Source organism: Colobus angolensis, unplaced genomic scaffold (genome assembly GCF_000951035.1).
Source record: "Colobus angolensis palliatus isolate OR3802 unplaced genomic scaffold, Cang.pa_1.0 Scaffold299, whole genome shotgun sequence".
Classification (NCBI taxonomy): domain Eukaryota; kingdom Metazoa; phylum Chordata; class Mammalia; order Primates; family Cercopithecidae; genus Colobus; species Colobus angolensis.
The window spans coordinates 3584861-3603501 of record NW_012116254.1 but is presented as its reverse complement, the minus strand read 5'-3'; the positions used below and the strand labels follow the sequence as shown (position 1 = coordinate 3603501).

The 18641-nt window shown below is 38.7% G+C and overlaps 1 protein-coding gene across 1 annotated transcript in view; it reads left to right on the top strand.

Moving 5' to 3' along the window:
• PIAS2 (protein inhibitor of activated STAT, 2) overlaps window positions 1–18641 on the top strand; it is a 108162-nt gene that overhangs the window by 19108 nt on the left and 70413 nt on the right. The window contains exon 3 of the mRNA XM_011949352.1: window positions 10134–10608. Coding sequence (XP_011804742.1) covers window positions 10134–10608 — 475 coding nt within the window. The remainder of the gene's footprint in view (window positions 1–10133; window positions 10609–18641) is intronic.

Here is an 18641-nt window from a genome sequence, read left to right as displayed (position 1 = left end):
AAGTGCTGGGATTACAGGCATGAGCCACTGCACCCAGCCTGTAGTTTAATTTTTTGGGTTGTCTTTGTTTTGGTATCATGGTAATATTAGTTTCATAAAATGAATTTGGGAATGTTCTCTCATCTTCTGTTTTCTGGAAGAAATTATATTGAATTGTTAGTTCTTCTTTATTATTATTATTATTTTTATATTATTTGAGACAGAGTTTTGTTCTTATCACCCAGGCTGGAGTACAATGGTGCGACCTTGGCTCACCGCAGCCTCCGCCTCTAAGGTTCAAGCAGTTCTGCCTCAGCCTCCTGAGCAGCTGGGATTGCAGGCGCCTGCCACCAGGCCCAGCTAATTTGTGTATTTTTAGTAGAGATGGAGTTTCACCATCTTGGCCAGGCTGGTCTCGAACTCCTGACCTCGCGATTCACCCGCCTCGGCCTCCCAAAGTACTGGGATTACAGGTGTGAGCCACTGTGCTCAGCCTCTATTATGTATTTTTTAGATGAGGTCTTACTCTGTCACCCAGGCTAGGAACACTGGCATTATTATAGCTCACTGCAGCCTCAAACTCCTGGACCCAGGGTATCCTCCTGTCTCAGCCTCCTAAATAATCAAGACTACAGGTGAGCACCACCAAGCTGTGGTAATTAAAAACATTATTTTGTTTGTTTGTTTTTTTTGGCAGAAGCTGGGTCTCACTTGTTGCCCAGGCTGGTCTTGAACTCCTGGCCCAAGTGATCCTCCTGCCGCAGCCTCCCAGATAGCTGGGATTACCAGGTTGGAGCTACTGTGCCTTGCCTATATTATCATTTTTTTTTTAAAGATGGAGTCTCGCTCTGTCACCCAGGCTGGAGTGCAGTGGCGCAATCTCGGCTTACTGCAACCTCCACCTCCTGGGTTCAAGCGATTCTCCTGTCTCAGCCTCTGAGTAGCTGGGATTACAGGCTCCCACCACCACACCAGCTAATTTTTGTATTTTTTGTAGAGACTGTGTTTTACCGTGTTGGCCAGGCTGGTCACAAACTCCTGACCTCAAGTGATCCGCCTGCCTCAGCCTCCCAAAGTGCTGGGATTTCAGGTGTGAGCCACCATGCCCCCCCAATTTTTGTGTTTTTTAGTAGAGTTGGTGTTGGACCATGTTGACCAGACTGATCTCAAACTTCTGACTTCAAGTGATCTGTCCACTTGGCCTCCCAAAGTACACCCTTGCACCCTACTACCAATTTATATGCCTTAATTGCTCAGCGTTTTCATTCCGTCTTACTTATTTTTATATTTTTCCTGATGCTCTCAGGATGAGATCTGTGTTTTCTTAACCTCACAAATTTGATACTGTTATTTCATATAGTAAAGGTTTGTTTAGTTGACTACCTCCCTCCCCACATTTGTTTTCTGTGAAAAACGAACATCATTCTGTGGTCTTAATACTCATTCTGGGCCCAGCATGGTGGCTTATGCACTTTGGGAGGCCAAGGCAGAAGCATCACTTGAGCCCAGGAGTTTGAGACCAGCGTGCAAAACATAATGAAATCTCATCTTTACTAAAAATAAAAAAATTAGCAGGCATGGTGGTGTGTGCTTGTAGTCCCAGTCACGCTGGAGGCTGAGGCAGGAAGATCACTTGAGCTTAGGAGGTTGAGGCTGCAGTGAGCGGTGTTTGCACCACTGCACTCTGGGCAGCTGAGCCAAGACCCTGTCTCAAATAACGACAAATGCTCATTCCTCGAGATTACTCTGGTTCAGCAGTGGTGCGCTTTTTGCATTTCACTTTCATTGAATGTGTCACGCCTGCTTTTGTCTTCAGGACTTTTGCATTTGCTATGGAATGCCTTGAATGCTTTTCCTCAGCTATCCATAGAGTGCTTTCCTCCTGCTTCAGTTACTTATTCAATTACTATTTCAGTGAGGCCTTCCCCCTTTAAAATGGCAAATCCTCTATTTCTTCACTTTTTGTTTCCCTTACCCCTTTGTTTTTGTTCATTTTATTCATCATGATCTGCCATATTATCTGTTTCATTTAATTTTTTATTAAGGTTTTGGTCTGTTAAACTCTCCAACTTATTAACCAGTCATTGGAGTTTTTTTATGTTTATAACTTGGAAACAATTGATACCTTTTCAGTGTTGAGTATTTTTAGTAACATGTGTGATGCAGTCTCTTTAATTTATTCAAAGCTTTTTTTTTCTTTTTTTTTTGAAATGGAGTCTCACTCTGTCACCCAGGCTGGAGAGCAGTGGTGTAATCTCGGCTAACTGCAGCCTCCACCTCCCAGATACAAGCGATTCTCCTGCCTCAGCCTCCCAAGTAGCTGGGATTACAGGCACCCTCCCACCACGCCCAGCTAATATTTGTATTTTTAGTAGAGACGGGGTTTCACTGTGTTGTCCAGGCTGGTCTCGAACTTCCGACCTCAGGTGATCCACCTGCCTCAGCCTCCCAAAGAGATTACAGGCGTGAGCCACCACACCCGGCCTCAAAGCTGCTTTTATTCTGTAGTTTAATGTACCTCTTGCAAAATTTAAAAATTTATTCTTTTGCATTTTATGTTTTTGTGTTACTTAGGTTTTTTCAATAGTCTTTTTCAGTCACTTGAAAATGTATTTGATATACGGAAAATTCAATGTTTTGCCTTGATATTGTTGGGTTGAATTTTTCAGTGGATTCTCTTATATTTCTAATATAGAGAGTCTTGTCATTTGTGAATAGTAAATGTTACTTTTAAAAAATTTATATTGCCTTGCTGGGCATAGTGGCTCAGGCCTGTAATCCCAGCACTTTGGGAAGCTGAGGTGGGTGAATCGCTTGAGGCCAGGAGTTTAAGACCAACTTGGCAAACCCTGTCTCTACTAAAAATACAAAATTTAGTTGGGTGTGGTGGTCTGTGCCTGTAATCCCAACTATTTGGGAGGCTGAGGCACAAGAATCCCAGAGGCAGAGGTTGCAGTGAGCCAAGATAGTGCCATTGCAACTCCAGCCTGGGTGACAGAGTGATACTCTCTCTCTCAAAAAAAAAAAAAAAAATTACCTTGCCTTGGTATAGTAGCTCACACCTATAATTCCAGCACTTTGGGAGGTCAAGGTGGAAGGATCACTTGGACCCAGAAGTTTAAGACCAGCCTGCACAACATAGGGAGACTCCATCTACAAAAAGTAAAAATTGGCTGGGCTGGCCTCCCAGCTACTGTGGAGGCTGAGGTGGGAGGATCACTTGAGCCTGGGAGGTTGAGGCTGCAGAGAGCCAAGGTTGTGTCGCTACACTCCAGCTTGGGCAATAAAGTGAGATCCTGTCTCAAAAAAAACCCCTCAAATTATATTGCCTTGTATTATCTAGAATTTTTGGAATACTGTCAAATGACAGAACGTAGTATACATTTTAGAAGTCTTAGCTTTGTGATTTAGTGTTTCATTTTTAGCATATTAGCTATTGCTTTCTGACAGATACCAGTTATTGTGATAACAGAATTTCCTTCTATTCTTGTTTATTGAGAGATTTCATCAGGAATGAATAGAATTTTATCAAACGCTCTTCTAGCATTTAGCCCGTTAATCATATGGCTTTTCTACTCAAACCAAAAATCTTTTTGCATTGTCTCTATCAGTTTTCAGAATAATGATGAATTTTTCCCTTAACATCCTTTAAAGGAGATCAGTGATTTTTAAAATATTGTTATGAATAAAATGAAACATTACTATATTTAATCGGTTTGAATCCAATGCAGTTGTAACACTTTTTGATGCTTTAATTTTCTCATCTTAGGCTATTAGGAGCCCATTCTGGATGCTTTCTTTGCCCTTCTGACAAGTCCCCTGTGGTCTTTGATAGCATCTCTGTTTTCTGGTACGATAAAATGTTCTAGGCTCATCTTGTGCATTTTCTGCCCCAGACCTGCAATCACCCATTTCCCCAAAGAGTCTGGGTTCCTTTTATGGAAAATAGTATTTATACCATAATCACTGTTTTACTTTACCTTCAAACAGACTAACAGTTTTTGTTTAATGAAATCTAGAGTACTTTTAGATTTACAGAAAACTTAGGAAGATAGTAGAGTCCCCACGTGCCCCACACCCAGTTTCCCCTGTTCAAGCAAACTTTTAAGTTATCGGAACATTCACAATGATAGAAAATTCTTCGTGTCCCCAGTACACAGCTTCAGAAGTTATCAACTCCAATCTTTTGTCGTATATGTCCCTACCTACTTCCCTCAAATTATTTGAAAGGAAACTCCGTATATTGTATAATTTTATACATAAATATTCAATCTTGTGACTGTAAGGATAGAAATCATCTTAACCAAGTAATTTACTTAATTTATATTAAACCATTCTTATATTGGTAGATTAAACTGTATTGGGTACATTGAGGACTTTTGTGCCTACACTCACAGGAAATATTGATGTGTTAATATTGGTTTATAATTGTGTTACACAAAGACTTCTTATGGTCCATGTTGAGAAATGAGAAAGAATGGATGGTATACTAGACTCACCGTTTAATAGGCTTTTGCCTAAAAGTTTGGTTGGGTAGGGTGGTCTTCTCCTGCTGAAGTTTGAAAACCAATAATTTGCATGTTTTTTGAATTTTGTGTTTGTGTTCAGCATTTTTCTATGTTTGTCTTCTAACATGTATGTTTTGACTCCCTGGCTTTTGTTCTCTTGAACAGTTTAAGGAACAGAATTCCATCCTTTCCTTGAAAGCTTGGTGGAATTTATTCATGAAGCTGTCCTGTTTGGGTAGATGTTTTTGGATGTGGAGGGAGGGCAAGACAATATACCTCTTCTTGAATCAGATGGAGTAATTTATATTTTTCTAGGAAACCACTTTTGTCTGTATTTAAGTTATTAGAATATATACGTGCATGTGCTATTTTCTTGGTTTAAAGAAATTTGTTTAGTTTTTTGGTCTTTTTTTTTTTTTTTTCATTTATAAGACCATACATTTGTTTACTTTCCCTTTTGTGCATCTGACTTCACTGCGTTTTGTTTTCTAATTAATTTTTTTTTTGTTTTTGTTTTTACCCTGTAACTCTTCCCCAGCCCTTTTGGTTTATTTTATTGTTACTTTTTTGCTTCCTTAATTGACTACTTTATTTTAAATCTTTGTTGTATAATAATAGGAACATTTAGGGAGATGTTTTCCCTTAATTTGGAATGTTGCATTTTCTTTATTTCTTTTAATAGTTGATTTTCAATTTGATTTCTTTAGCCTAGGTGTTATTGTAATCATTGTCTTGTAAGGGAGAAATCCATTGGTCCCTCAAATAAAAGTGGATTTAATTATAGGCATTACATGATTTCACCAGGAATACAGGACCAGGAACTGGGGACTGCAGTGCTTTGAAAAGAGTAAGTAGTTAGGAACTGAGGTATCTTTCTGGCTTGCCACATAGCTCCTCTTATGTATGGCATTAGCTTGGTCACTCTTTTTTGAGAGATTATGTTAATCTGGTAGTTTTTCTTTATTCCTACTTATAAATGAAGATGTAGACGATGATGATTATTTTTTGAGATGGAGTCTCGCTCTGTCACCCAGTCTGAAGTACAGTAGTGTGATCTCCGCTCACTGCAACCGCCACCTCCCAGGTTCAAGCATTTCTCCTGCCTCAGCCTCCCTAGTAGCTGGGACTACAGGTGCGAGCCACCACACCTGGCTAATTTTTGTATTTTTAGTAGAGACGGGGTTTTGCTATGTTGGCCAGGCTGTTCTTGAACTCCTGACCTCAGATGATCCACCCTATTCGGCCTCCCAAAGTGCTGGGATTATAGGTGTGAGCCACTGTGTCCGGCCTGAGGTAGATTATTTTAATATTGTAACTGGAGTAGGCAGTATTAATAATGCAATTTGTCAGTTGCCCTCAGCAGCTTCTCGTCTCCTCCTGTATTATGTACATCATAGCAGATGGGGAATCTACAGAGCTCATATTGACCTTTACCGTGATTTCTAACCTTATTAGCACTTTCCCAAATTCTAGGCTGTTTTTGCAGTTTCTATGTCATGTTTTAGAATTGAAGAGCAATCTCAGGGAAATATTTTTATTCACTGGTGATTACATGTAACTATCATGTATATCTGTTTGATGAGGTTTTTTGTGTTTTTTTTTTCGAGATGGAGTTTCCCTCTTGCTGCCTAGGCTGGAGTGCAATGGCATGGTCTCGACTCACTGCAACCTCCGCCTCCCGGTTTCAAGCGATTCTCCTGCCTCATCCTCTTGGGTAGCTGGGATTACAGGCACCTGCCACCACGGTGGGACCTGGCGAATTTTTTTGTATTTTTAGTAGAGATGGAGTTTCACCATGTTGGTTAGGCTGGTCTCAAACTCCTGACCTCAAGTGATCCACCCACCTCGGCCTCCCAAAGTGCTGGGATTACAGGTATGAGCCACCGTGCCCAGCTTAATGAGTATTTTCTACCTAATGAGGTAGCACCTTCAGCTTGTGTGTAGTGTTTCAATTATATAATATCCCAGCTTTAACATTTTTAATAATTCTGTGTTTATTTTCATTTGATAAAGGAACAAGGTTGATATAAAACTCTGGTCTTAATTTATGTTAGTTTTTGTTTAGAATTTAGATTATGTATCTTTTTACACAATTCATTATGCCAACACATTTCTCTGTAGGGAAATTCCTCTGTAGAACATATAGCAGTTTTAACTGAAGTGGGCTGACTCGGGAGCCTTTGAGAGGCAGCACAGTGGAGTGGAAAAACCACTTGGAAAAAATTAGACTAAAGATACCGACATCAGAGGTTGATGGAGAAAAACAACTGAAATCCGTTCTTGGTAGTGTCAGCAGACTAACGTTAACCCCCATGAGGGCTCTGGCAACCCTCTCTGCTCACCACACCCACTCACTGGAGGAAGGGCCCGAAACTTGGTGGAAGACTAAGTTAAGAAAAAATAGGTATTACTTCTAGAGGAAGTGGGATCCAGTAAGGTTTGCCAAACAAGATATTCATAGAATTTTACTTGGTAAGCTGCTTTGAGATTATTTTATCAGTAAGTGCTAAGTAAAGGAGAGGGATTTTTGTTTTTTGTTTTTTGAGATGGGGTCTCATTCTGTCATCCAGGATGGAGTGCAGTGGCTCCATCTCGGCTCACTGCAACCTCCACCTCCTGGTTTCGAGAAGTTCTCCTGCCTCAGCCTCCCGAGTAGGAGGGACTACAGGCGTATACCACCATGCCCGGCTAATTTTTGTATTTTTAGTAGAGACGGGGTTTCACCATGTTGGCCAGGTTGGTCTTGAACTCCTGACTTCAAATGATCCACCCACCTTGCCTCCCAGAGTGCTGAGATTATAGGTGTGAGTCACCATGCCTGGCCAAGGAGAGGGATTTTTTTTGGATGCTGGTTATTTTAAAATAGAAATTGATGATCAGAGGGAGGAAATGACTTTCCCAGGGTCCAAAGTCTTAGTACTTGGGCTTGAACAACTGCTGATTGCTGGCTTGAAGTTTTTCACAGGGGCCTGTTGACTTCATTACCTTTGGCCGTGTCTCCAGCAGTACTTTATTTTGCAGCATTTCGTAATGCAAAGACTGTTCCATCTGCTGTTCAGAATTCTGTGATTCCACATTCTTAGTCTAAGCCCTTATCTCTTACTTTTTGTCTGTTTACAATAGTCGATAGAGCCAGTTGCATTAACATCCTTTGTCAAATAATGTTATCACTGGAAATATGAGATATGAGACCTCCTAGAAACTCCTTTTGAGAGTCAAGCTTAGGTGGGGTGACTTTGTGCTTTATTTTGTCATTTCTGTAAAACAGCTTCCCTTAAAATGAAGAATATCTGACAGTATAAGGAGTGAAGCAAAGTAATGATTTTTTCTGAGTTAGAAAAAACCATAGTTATATTGTATCTGTGTGATTGCCTTTTTTATTGTTAGTGTTCCACAATCAGTTGAAGTATTTACTAAGATTGAGGGAAAGATGCATCGTATTACTCGCTTGGGTAAACCCTTCCCAAGAAGCTGTTATCTTCCATTTAATGCATGAGATGTTGAGTAAGCTGTGACTGGTTTGTAATGAGATAGGCCAAAAGTTTTCTTGTTTTTATTCTTTGTTGTCTGCACTGTAGAGGTAAGATGAATAAAATCTTCATCTTGCATGTGGAGGAAATAAAGCAAATTGAAATACAGTGACCATGGCATTGTGGTATGTGTTGCTATTTAGAGTATGATTTAGAGCTGCCCTGTCCAGTGTGTGGTAGCTAGTGACCACATGTGGCTCTTAAGCACTCGAAGTGTGGTTAATCCAAATTGAGATGTATTGTCAGTGTAAAATATACACCAGATATTGAAGACTTAGTATGAAAAACTATCCCACTGACACTTTAAAAAAGGATTATTTTTAAATTACAAAAATTGATTGCATGTTGAGATGAAAAGATAGGTTTGATGCATTGGGTTAACTATGTTAATGTAAATTATCATTATTATTTTTGAGACAGTCTTAGTGTTGCCCAGGCTGGAGTATGGTGGCGTGATCACAGTTCACTGTAGCCTTGAATTCCTGGGTTCAAGTGATCCTCTCACCTCAGTCTCCTGAGTGGCTCGGACCACAGGCACACTGACCACCACGGCTGGCTAATTTTTAAATTTTTGTAGAGACAGGATGTTACTATGTTGTCCAGTGTGGTGTCGAATTCCTGGGTTCAAGTGATCCTCTTGTGTTGTCCTCCGAAGGCACTGGGATTACAGGTGTGAGCCACTGTTCTGGCCTCAGTTTTTTAAATGTGACTACTAGAAGGTTTAATGTGTGTCTTCTATTAATTTGTGTTGGACAGCACTGAATTAGAGTATAAAATGGCCTGCCAGGATTACAATTTAATATCCTCTCACTTGTACAATATGAAATATGGAGACATATATAGTACACAAAGTACAGTTATGACAGTGTATATGGATTACTTTGGTATATTTAAATCTGTTTGCATTTTAGTAAACTAGCAAGTATTTATACCAACAAGTATTTAAAAACCGTATAGAGTTTTAAACAATTGCTTCTGGGCCGTCTCTGAGACTTAAAAGTACAGAGAAACTGCCCCACATTTCCACTATACTGATGAGACAAACAGGTTGAAAAGGAATCCTAAGTAACTGTGGAGTGTGTAGCACGGGCTGGGTTGGAGGAGTGATGAGGGTGGGATGGGACACCAAACCACAGGTAGGTCTCCTGGGTACGTTTCTGACAGGGCTTTGGTCAGCTCCAGGTGTTCTTCCTCTTTCTTGCTAGATGGTGCATGTGTGGTATCTGACCCAAGTGTGATTTGCCTCTGAGTTCAGAATTGACTGGAAATCACTAAGTAGGTGGATTCCTAAGGCTGCAAGGAATTAAAAATATTCATTAAGTTTTGCTGAAAAAATAGAAGGTGTGATGTGAAGCTGAAACTGCTTATAACCTTTGTTTTACACCCAAGCACAAGCCAGTAGAGTAGCGTGGAGGAAATGTTGCTCTTTAAGATTGATGACTGCTCATTTCCTTGCCCTTCAAAGGTCTTTTTGTCATTTGGATACCCAGCTGGGAATTTCAATCGTTTTAGAAGTTTGACTGACTGCTAAATAAGATGTATGTGATTTTTAGCTTTAATATTTTAAAATATTTTCATTATGTTGTTTGTTCCTTAATGTTTGAGTTGGGGTAAAAAATTCATTGCATTTTGGATCAGAGTTCTGACTTGATTTTTATAGATTTACTACTAAGCATCAAAAGTTATACATCTAACATTGTGATTTTTTATTTGGTTAATTGGTGATAATTCTGTAACATTACATTACATTGCATATTGGGAGGGGTTGGTTTTGAAAATGAGTATATTCATTGGTGATAGATTTTATAGTCATAAAGCAAATATCTGTTTACATTAGAGCATAATCAGATAATGAAGTGGTTAGTAGAAAACAATAGACTATAGATTACAAAATTAAGATCTCATACAACAAAATATAATTAACACCATAACTTGAATGTAATTTTTACGGGATTATCTTATGAATGGTAATGATTCTAAGTGGTATGTGAAATGCTGTTACTAGCACATGCCAGTTGATAGAATGCTGGAAAAATCACATTTTACATTATATTTTAGATAGGATTTTTGTATGCTTGAGGGTGACTTGGCTTATGTTTTTTTTCTTTCCTTTTAGAATATGGTTTCTAGTTTTAGGGTTTCTGAACTGCAAGTATTACTAGGCTTTGCTGGACGGAATAAAAGTGGACGCAAGCATGACCTCCTGATGAGGGCGCTGCATTTGTTGAAGAGCGGCTGCAGCCCTGCGGTTCAGATTAAAATCCGAGAATTGTATAGACGCCGATATCCACGAACTCTTGAAGGACTTTCTGATTTATCCACAATCAAATCATCGGTTTTCAGTTTGGATGGTAGCTCATCACCTGTAGAACCTGACTTGGCCGTGGCTGGAATCCACTCTTTGCCTTCCACTTCAGTTACACCTCACTCACCATCCTCTCCTGTTGGTTCTGTGCTGCTTCAAGATACTAAGCCCACATTTGAGATGCAGCAGCCATCTCCCCCAATTCCTCCTGTCCATCCTGATGTGCAGTTAAAAAATCTGCCCTTTTATGATGTCCTTGATGTTCTCATCAAGCCCACGAGTTTAGGTAAGTGTTAGAGAATTCAGTTTCTTCTGAACAAGAGAGTAAATGAAATGAGAGACCTTCAACTATTGATTAATGATGTGCTGTTAATATAATAAAATTGAGACATCAATGCCCAGTGTTTGAATATAGAGATAAAAATTCTGCAACCATGACTGAAATCTAACAGAAAATTTAAATTTATTTTATATCATTTGAGCTTTCTTCTTTTCCAATTCTTTTATTGTGGTAAAATACACATAATATAAAATCTATCATCTTCAACATTTTAAAGTGTACAGTTGAGTGGTGTTAAATATGTTGGTAATGTTGTGCAACCATCACTGCCATCCATCTCCAGAACTCTTTTCATCTTCTGAAACTGAAACTCTGTACCCATTAAACAATAGCTTTCCTTTCCTCCCCTCCCACTAGCCCCTGTCAGTTACTATTCTGCTTCCACTGTCTGTGATTTTGACTATTCCAAGTACCTCATATCGTTGGAATCATACAGTATTTCTCTTGTGACTGGCTTATTTCACTAAACTTAATGTCCTCAAGGTTCTAACATGCTGTAGTTTATGTTAGAATTTTCTGCCCTTTAAAGGCTAAATAATACAGTAGTATACACTTTCAAAGAAAAATAGTAATCTTTTACTCAATGCACCCCTCAGTCTCACTTTCAAAAGGCAACAACCTTAATTATTTTAGCCGTTTCTTCTGGTTTTAGTTCTATATTTCTGTGTTATAGGATACCACATTTTGCTTATCCATTGATGGACACTTGGGTTTCTTCCACGTCTTAGCTATTGTGAATAATTCTGTGGACATGGGTATAGAAGTATCTCTTTGAGACCCTGCTTTTCAATTCTTCTGGCTGTATACCCACAAGTGGAATTGCTGGATAACATGGTTATTCTGTTATTAGTATTTTCAGGTATCACTGTACTGTTTTCCATGGCAGCTGCACCATTTTACATTCCCTTCAACAGTGCACAAGGGTTCCAATTTCTCCACATCCTTAACAACACTTTTATTTTCCTTTTTTTTTTTTTTTTTAAATAGTGGCCATTCTAATGAGTGTCAGGTGGTATCTTATTGTAGCTTTGATTTGCATTTCTGTAGTGATGGTGATGTTGTACATTTTCATGTGCTTTTTGGCCATTTATGTATCTTTCAGGAAATGTATAGCCAAGTCTCTTGCCCATTTTTGAATTGGTTTGCTTTATTATTGTTGATTTTAGGAGTTCTGTATATATTATGGATATAATCCCTTATCAGATATATGAATTTGCAAATATTTTCTCCCATTCTGTGGCTTGCTGTTTTTACTCTGTTGATAGTGTCTTTTGATGTACAACTTAAAATTTTTTCATGAAATTCCAATTTGTTTATTTTTTATTGTTGTTTCCAATGCCTTTGGTGTCATATCCAAGAAATCATTGCTAAACTTCATGCTGTGAAGGTTTTGCCCTGTGTTTTCCTCTAAGAGTTTTATAGTTTTAGGTCTTACATTTAAGCCTGATCTCTTTTGAGTTAATTTTTGTATATGGTATTAGGTGAGTGTCCAGCTTTGTTCTTTTGTTTGTGGATATCCAGTTTTTCCCCACCATTTGTTGAAAAGCCTGTCCTTTCCCTCACTTGTCAAAAAGTATTTGTGTATGTGAAGTTTTATTTCCAGGTTAGCTGTTCCAAGGTCCCCAACCCTCAGGCCATCAACTGGCACCAGTCCACAGCCTGTTAGAAACCAGGTTGCACAGCAGGAGGTGAACAGCAGGAGAACGAGCATTATAGCCTGAGCTCCACCTCCTGTCAGATCAGCAGCGGCATTAGATTCTCATAGGTGCAGGAACCCTATCGTGAACTGTTTGTGTAAGGGATCTAGATTGCATGCTCCTTATGAGAATCTAATGCCTTATGATCTGAGGTGAAACAGTTTCATCCAGAAACCATTTCCCTGGTCTGTGGGAAAATTGTCTGCCATGAAACTGGTCCTGGTGCCAAAAAGATTTTGAACTGTTGATTTATTCCACTGGTCTAGATGTCTGTCTTTATGCCAGTACCACAGTTTTGATTACCATAGCTATGTGATATGTCTGGGAATCAGGAAGAGTGAATTCTCCAGCTTTAATTATTTTGTAAGATTGTTTTGGTTGTTTGGGACCCTTGAGATTCCACATGAATTTTAGAATGAGTTTTTCTATTTCTGAGGAATTGCAGTGAATCTGTAAATTGGTTTGGGTGGTATTGATATCTTAACAATATTAAGTCTTTCTTTTCCCACACAGACTGATGGGGAAAAAAAAATTAAGTCTTCCAGTACATGAAAATGAGCTGTGTTTCTATTTATTTATGTGTTCTTTAATATCTTTCAGCAATGTTTTGTAGTTTTTATTGTACAGGTTTTCATTTTCTTGGTTAATTTTGAAATATTTTTTCTTTTTGATTCTATTGTAAAAACTGCATAATTTCTTTTTCATCTTATTATTAGTTTATAAAAATGCAATTGATTTTTGCATGTTGACTTTGTATTCTGCTACTTTACTGAATTCTTATTTATTCTAACATGTTTTTTGTGTGGAATCTTTAAGGTTTACTGTGTATAAGAGCCTACCATCTGTGAACAGGAATAATTTTACTTCTTTCTTTTCTGTTTGTATGCCTTTTATTTCTTTTTCTTGCTTAGTTGCTCTGGCTAGAACTTACCTCAAGCATTCTTATGGTGTAGAACACAGATTGCTTCTGTGTGAATGGGAATAGACACAAGTCTTATTTATTGATCCTGATTTTGTGTTTTGATACTTTTCATATTTTTATAAGGGGATTTATTTTCCATTTAATGTAGCTTTTAAACTGATTTTCTAAGAAATAAACTTTGTATATTTAATTTTATTTCTTTTTTTTTTTTGAGACGGAGTCTGGCTCTTTCGCCCAGGCTGGAGTGCAGTGGCCGGATCTTAGCTCACTGCAAGCCCTGCCTCCCAGGTGTTCGCCATTCTCCTGCCTCAGCCTCCCGTGTAGCTGGGACTACAGGCGCCCGCCACCTCGCCCAGCTAGTTTTTTGTATTTTTTAATAGAGACGGTTTCACCGTGTTAGCCAGGATAGTCTCGATCTCCTGACCTCATAATCCTCCCGTCTCCACCTCCCAAAGTGCTGGGATTACAGGCTTGAGCCACCGCGCCCGGCCATATTTAGTTTTATTTCTAAAGTGGCGCAGGGAGTTTGACGTGTATTCTTTTAGCTTTTATTTAATGCCCATCAATTGCCTACAATGTGACTAATAAATTTTTGCTTTGCTGTGTTATAATTCTTACTGCCTAATGAAATTGTTTACAGATATATTTGGATTTCTTTATGAAATAAATGGAGAAGTAATATTTCATAGTCAATCTGGAAGATTACTTTCTTTCTTGGGAAAACCCTTTTTATTTTCAGTCATGTGAAAACTCTTAAACATATCAGTGTGCTTTTTCCCTGTCTTACAGGATTGTACTGCAGTCTGTCTTGGTTAAGTCAGAAGGTTGTGGGGGTAGAGCTAGTAAATGGGTTAGTGTGACCTGACTAGGGGCAGGCAAGGTGGCTATTTTTTTTTTTTTTCAGTTTTTTGCTTTTTGCTTTATTTATGTTTTAGCAAAACTGGTGATCCAAGCAAGTGGAGTATTGCATTTTATCTCTTTATTACATTCACTTTGAAATAAGGATTGAGTGTTTGTTCACATTTTATTATTTGTACAAAGTCCTATGAGTAGAATTATTGGATCAAGTAATAAGAACATTTTAGACTCTTGAAAACATATTGCCAAATTGTTTTAGTGCCAGTTTAAATTCCACAAGCAAAGTGAGAGAATGCCTGTCATATCTCGTTACTTTTTGCATTTATTGGGTGCTATTAAAAACAGATCTTTGTGATTTTTAGATGAAAACTTGTATCTTGCTTAAATTTTTATTTTTAAAATTAGTAGCAGGAGCAAGTATTTTATTCTATATTATCTTACTTGGTTTTTTTTTTTTTTTTTTTTTGAGACAAAGTCTTGTTCTGTCGCCCAGGCTGAAGGGCATTGGCGCCGTCTCAGCTCATTGCAGCCTCCACTTCCCAGGTTCAAGCAGTTCTCCTGCTCAGCCTCCTGAGTAGCTGAGGCTGCAGGCATGTGCCACCACACCCAATTAATTTTGTATTTTTAGTAGAGATGGGGTTTCACCATTTTGGCCAGACTGGTCTTGAACGCTTGACCTCAGGTGATCCACCCGCCTTGGCCTCCCAAAGTGCTGGAATTACAGGCATGAGCCACCATACCTGGCCAACAAGAGCAAGTATTTTAAATGCTTATTACCCAGTTGTCTGTCTTTTATGATTTTACTTTCATCTTTAGCCTTGTTTTTAAAGAGTTGATTTATCTAGTTAAAATATCTCCCTAATTTGTTTTGTAATTCCTCCTTTATCATGGTATTTGGACAGTATCATGCACAATGTTGTGGCTCATTTATATGTTCTGCCCCAGCAGTTATTGTAAATTTATTACTTAAAAAATTTTTTTTTCCTTATTTATGTTGAAGGACTAGCAAATTTATTACTTTCTATTATTCTGAGAAAGATTCAGACTAGTGATATGCTTAAGTAGCCCTACTTCATGAGGCTCCTCAGGAATATATGGCTAAGCACAGGACAGAGAGGATAAGAGGGTCTGTAGGGTAGTGGTTACAGTGGAATGTGTTTTAGAGACATGGACAGAAGACTGGGGACTAAGTAAGTGAAGATGCTTGTAGTAGGCTTTTGCTCAGTGGTACTCCAAGAGGGAGACATGGGAGAGGCCTTGTCCTTTTCTCTTTCCTTGCCTTCCTACTTTGTTCACAAACAGAAATAGAAATTTTCTTACTTTGCTCTGTTCATCACAGAATTTCTCTTTTATTAACCTCAGTAAAATTAAATAGTATGCTCATTATAAATTTACTAAAATAAAACTTTTCATGTTTGGTGTTCAAAACTATCTCATTTGGCTTAGATAAAATAATGCCAGAGATATTTTGTTTTGAAGAGTAACTAAACTCCCTGCATTTTGCTTATAGCTTCAGCTAGAATGCCAGAAATACACATAGCCTCGTGGCTTATACACTTTCTACCGTTTTACTAAAAACTAATAATGTTTTTCAGGAATCCTACCTATCACTGTTTTTTTTTTCTTTTTTTGAGATGGAGTCTCTCTGCCGCCCAGGCTGGAGTGCAGTGGCACGATCTCGGCTCACTGCAAGCTGCGCCTCGCAGGTTCACGCCATTCTCCTGCCTCAGCCTCCCAAGTAACTGGGACTACAGGCACCTGCCACCATGCCCGGCTAATTTTTTGTATTTTTAGTAGAGACGAGGTTTCACCGTGTTAGCCAGGATGGTCTCGATCTCCTGACCTCATAATGCACCCGCCTCGGCCTCCCAAAGTGCTGGGATTATTACAGTTGTGAGTCACCGCGCCCGTCCCCTATCACTGTCTTTATAAACATTTTCTTATCTTGTCTTCCCAAAAGAGAAAAAAAAGTGATTTTCATAAGGTATAATCTTAAGATGTCAGATTGGTGAAACAATTGGATATAATAAATTATCTCATAGACTTTAGGTAGAAAGTTAAAATGTCAGTAAAATACCATATAATTTACCAAATAAAAGTGGAAAAAATTTAATCATTTCTCATGATGACCTTTAATTGAATATTTTTAGAGCCACAGCATCTAGGGCAATGGAATTGCATTCAGAAGTTGGTTAATTTTTGAATGATTAGGTTTTATGATGAAACTACTTAGAAAAATAAAAGTTTAGTGAAAACCACATATTTAGAATAATGCTGTGGAGAAACTTGTGTACTTTTGGGAACTGAGAATTAAAAATCATCAGAAGTCAAAAGAGATACAATCATATCTATGTATCAGACCACATATTCCTAATGTTCTAAGGCAAGGCTGTGTATTTTAATTTACAGGCAGTTAATTAAATGATTTCTAAGCCATCAACATATTGTTGAGTAGAAATTAGTTAACAACAAGGGAGAGACTGGAAGAGCTATGGCAGGAAAAACAGACATGAGGTCAAAAATGTCATTCCAGAACTTCTTGGGATTTTTGAAACCAGTAGCCCTATGTCAAAAAACCATAATGACTATGTACTTTTTTTTTTTTTTGGAGATGGAGTCTTGCACTGTCACCTGGGCTGGAGTGCAGTGGCTTGATCTTGGCTCGCTGCAACCTCCGCCTCCCAAGTTCAAGCAATTCTCTTTACCTCAGCCTCTCAAGTCGCTGGGATTACAGGCACCCACCACCACGCCCAGCTATTTTTTTTTGTATTTTTAGTGGAGACAGGGTTTCACTATGTTGGCCAGACTCATCTCGAACTCCTGACCTCATGATCTACCCACCTCAGCCTCCCAGACTGCTGGGATTACTGGCATGAGCCACTGCCCGTGGCCCATAGTGAGTATATTCTATTTAAGAAGATACATTAGTATATAGTTTTGCAGCTTGGGATTATTTCTATTCAAAAGGATTGATATAAAAAATTTTTTATCACTTGAAGTGAAAAATTGTGGTATCTTGAAAACATGAGTGCATACAATAATACTAAACAAAGTACTCTGTAGCTAAGGTTCTACTGTTAACAAAATGGATAATGCCCTAATCTAAAAACAAACTAGCAAAAATCTCCATTTTCTTTCCTTAAATAACTGTCCTCATGTGCTCTCATGGGCAGTCTTGTTTTCCTCTTCGATTTTTTAAGGTTTTTGGGTTTTTTTTTTTTTTGAGACAGATTTGCTCTTGTTGCCCAGGCTGAAGTGTAATGGCACGGTCTCAGCTCACTGCAACCTCTGCCTCCCAGGTTCAAGCGATTCTTCTGCCTCCGCCTCCCAAGTAGCTGGGATTACAGGCATGTGCCACCACGCCTGGCTAATTTTTGTATTTTTAGTAGAGACAGGGTTTCACCATGTTGGCCAGGCTGGTCTCTTCTCTTTCATTTTAAAACCTTTTCCAAATGCACAGAGTCTGGTTGAGGGAGTGGGGACACTGTTCTGTTTGTTGTATCTGTGAATAGTATTCCCTAGAGTTTTGCACCCTGACAATCTTTCTTAACAGAATTTCCTGAAAATTTATTATAGCAGATTTATTGTAGTAGTTGTATTATCTTATAAATGTACCATAACTTACCCAGTACTTTTTTGATGTACATCTTCAATGGCTTTCACTGTTTAAATTATTCATTCAGAAGTGTTTTTGTGTATAGCATGTATCAGGCACTGTTCTTGCAGTTTTACAGTCGTTGCAGCTATGAACAACTTTTGCATATCTTTCTGAATACTTGTACACATATATACAAAGGATAAATGCCCGGATGTGAAGTTGTTGGGTCAAAATATGAATATTTAATATTTGGATACTCACCTTTACAGAGAAATTCAACAGTAGCTTCCACAGCATTGCACCAATTTGTACTCCATTTGTGTGTGTGGAGGTACTGTTTTCCCTATACCCTCATCAGCACTGAATTGTTGGTCTTTTAATTTTTGCTAATTTGAAAGGTGAAAAATTAATGAGGATCAATCTGTTTTTATCCTTAAATTCCTGAAGAACATTAGGACACACTCATTAAGCTTCTGGATATGATTAAACAGGATTCAAATGATATGCACATTAATGTTAAAGCCATTAAAATAGAATATTCTAATTTACTTTATATATTTTTTTATTAACTCAGGTAACAAGTATATAATAAGGACTTAATTTGGATATGGCTGTGTAGTCTTTCCCCTCTCCACCGAGACAGAGTCTCGTTCTGTCGCCCAGGCTGGAGTGCAGTGGTGGGATCTTGGCTCACTGCAACCTCCGCCTTCTCTGTTCAAGCGATTATCCTGCCTCAGCCTCCCGAGTAGCTGGGTTTACAGGCATGTGCCACCAAGCCTAGCTAATTTTTGTCTTCTTAGTAGAGACAGGGTTTCACCATGTTGGCCAGGCTAGTCTCGAACTCTTGACCTCATGATCCGCCCGCCTTGACCTCCCAAAGTGCTGGGATTACAGGCGTGAGCCA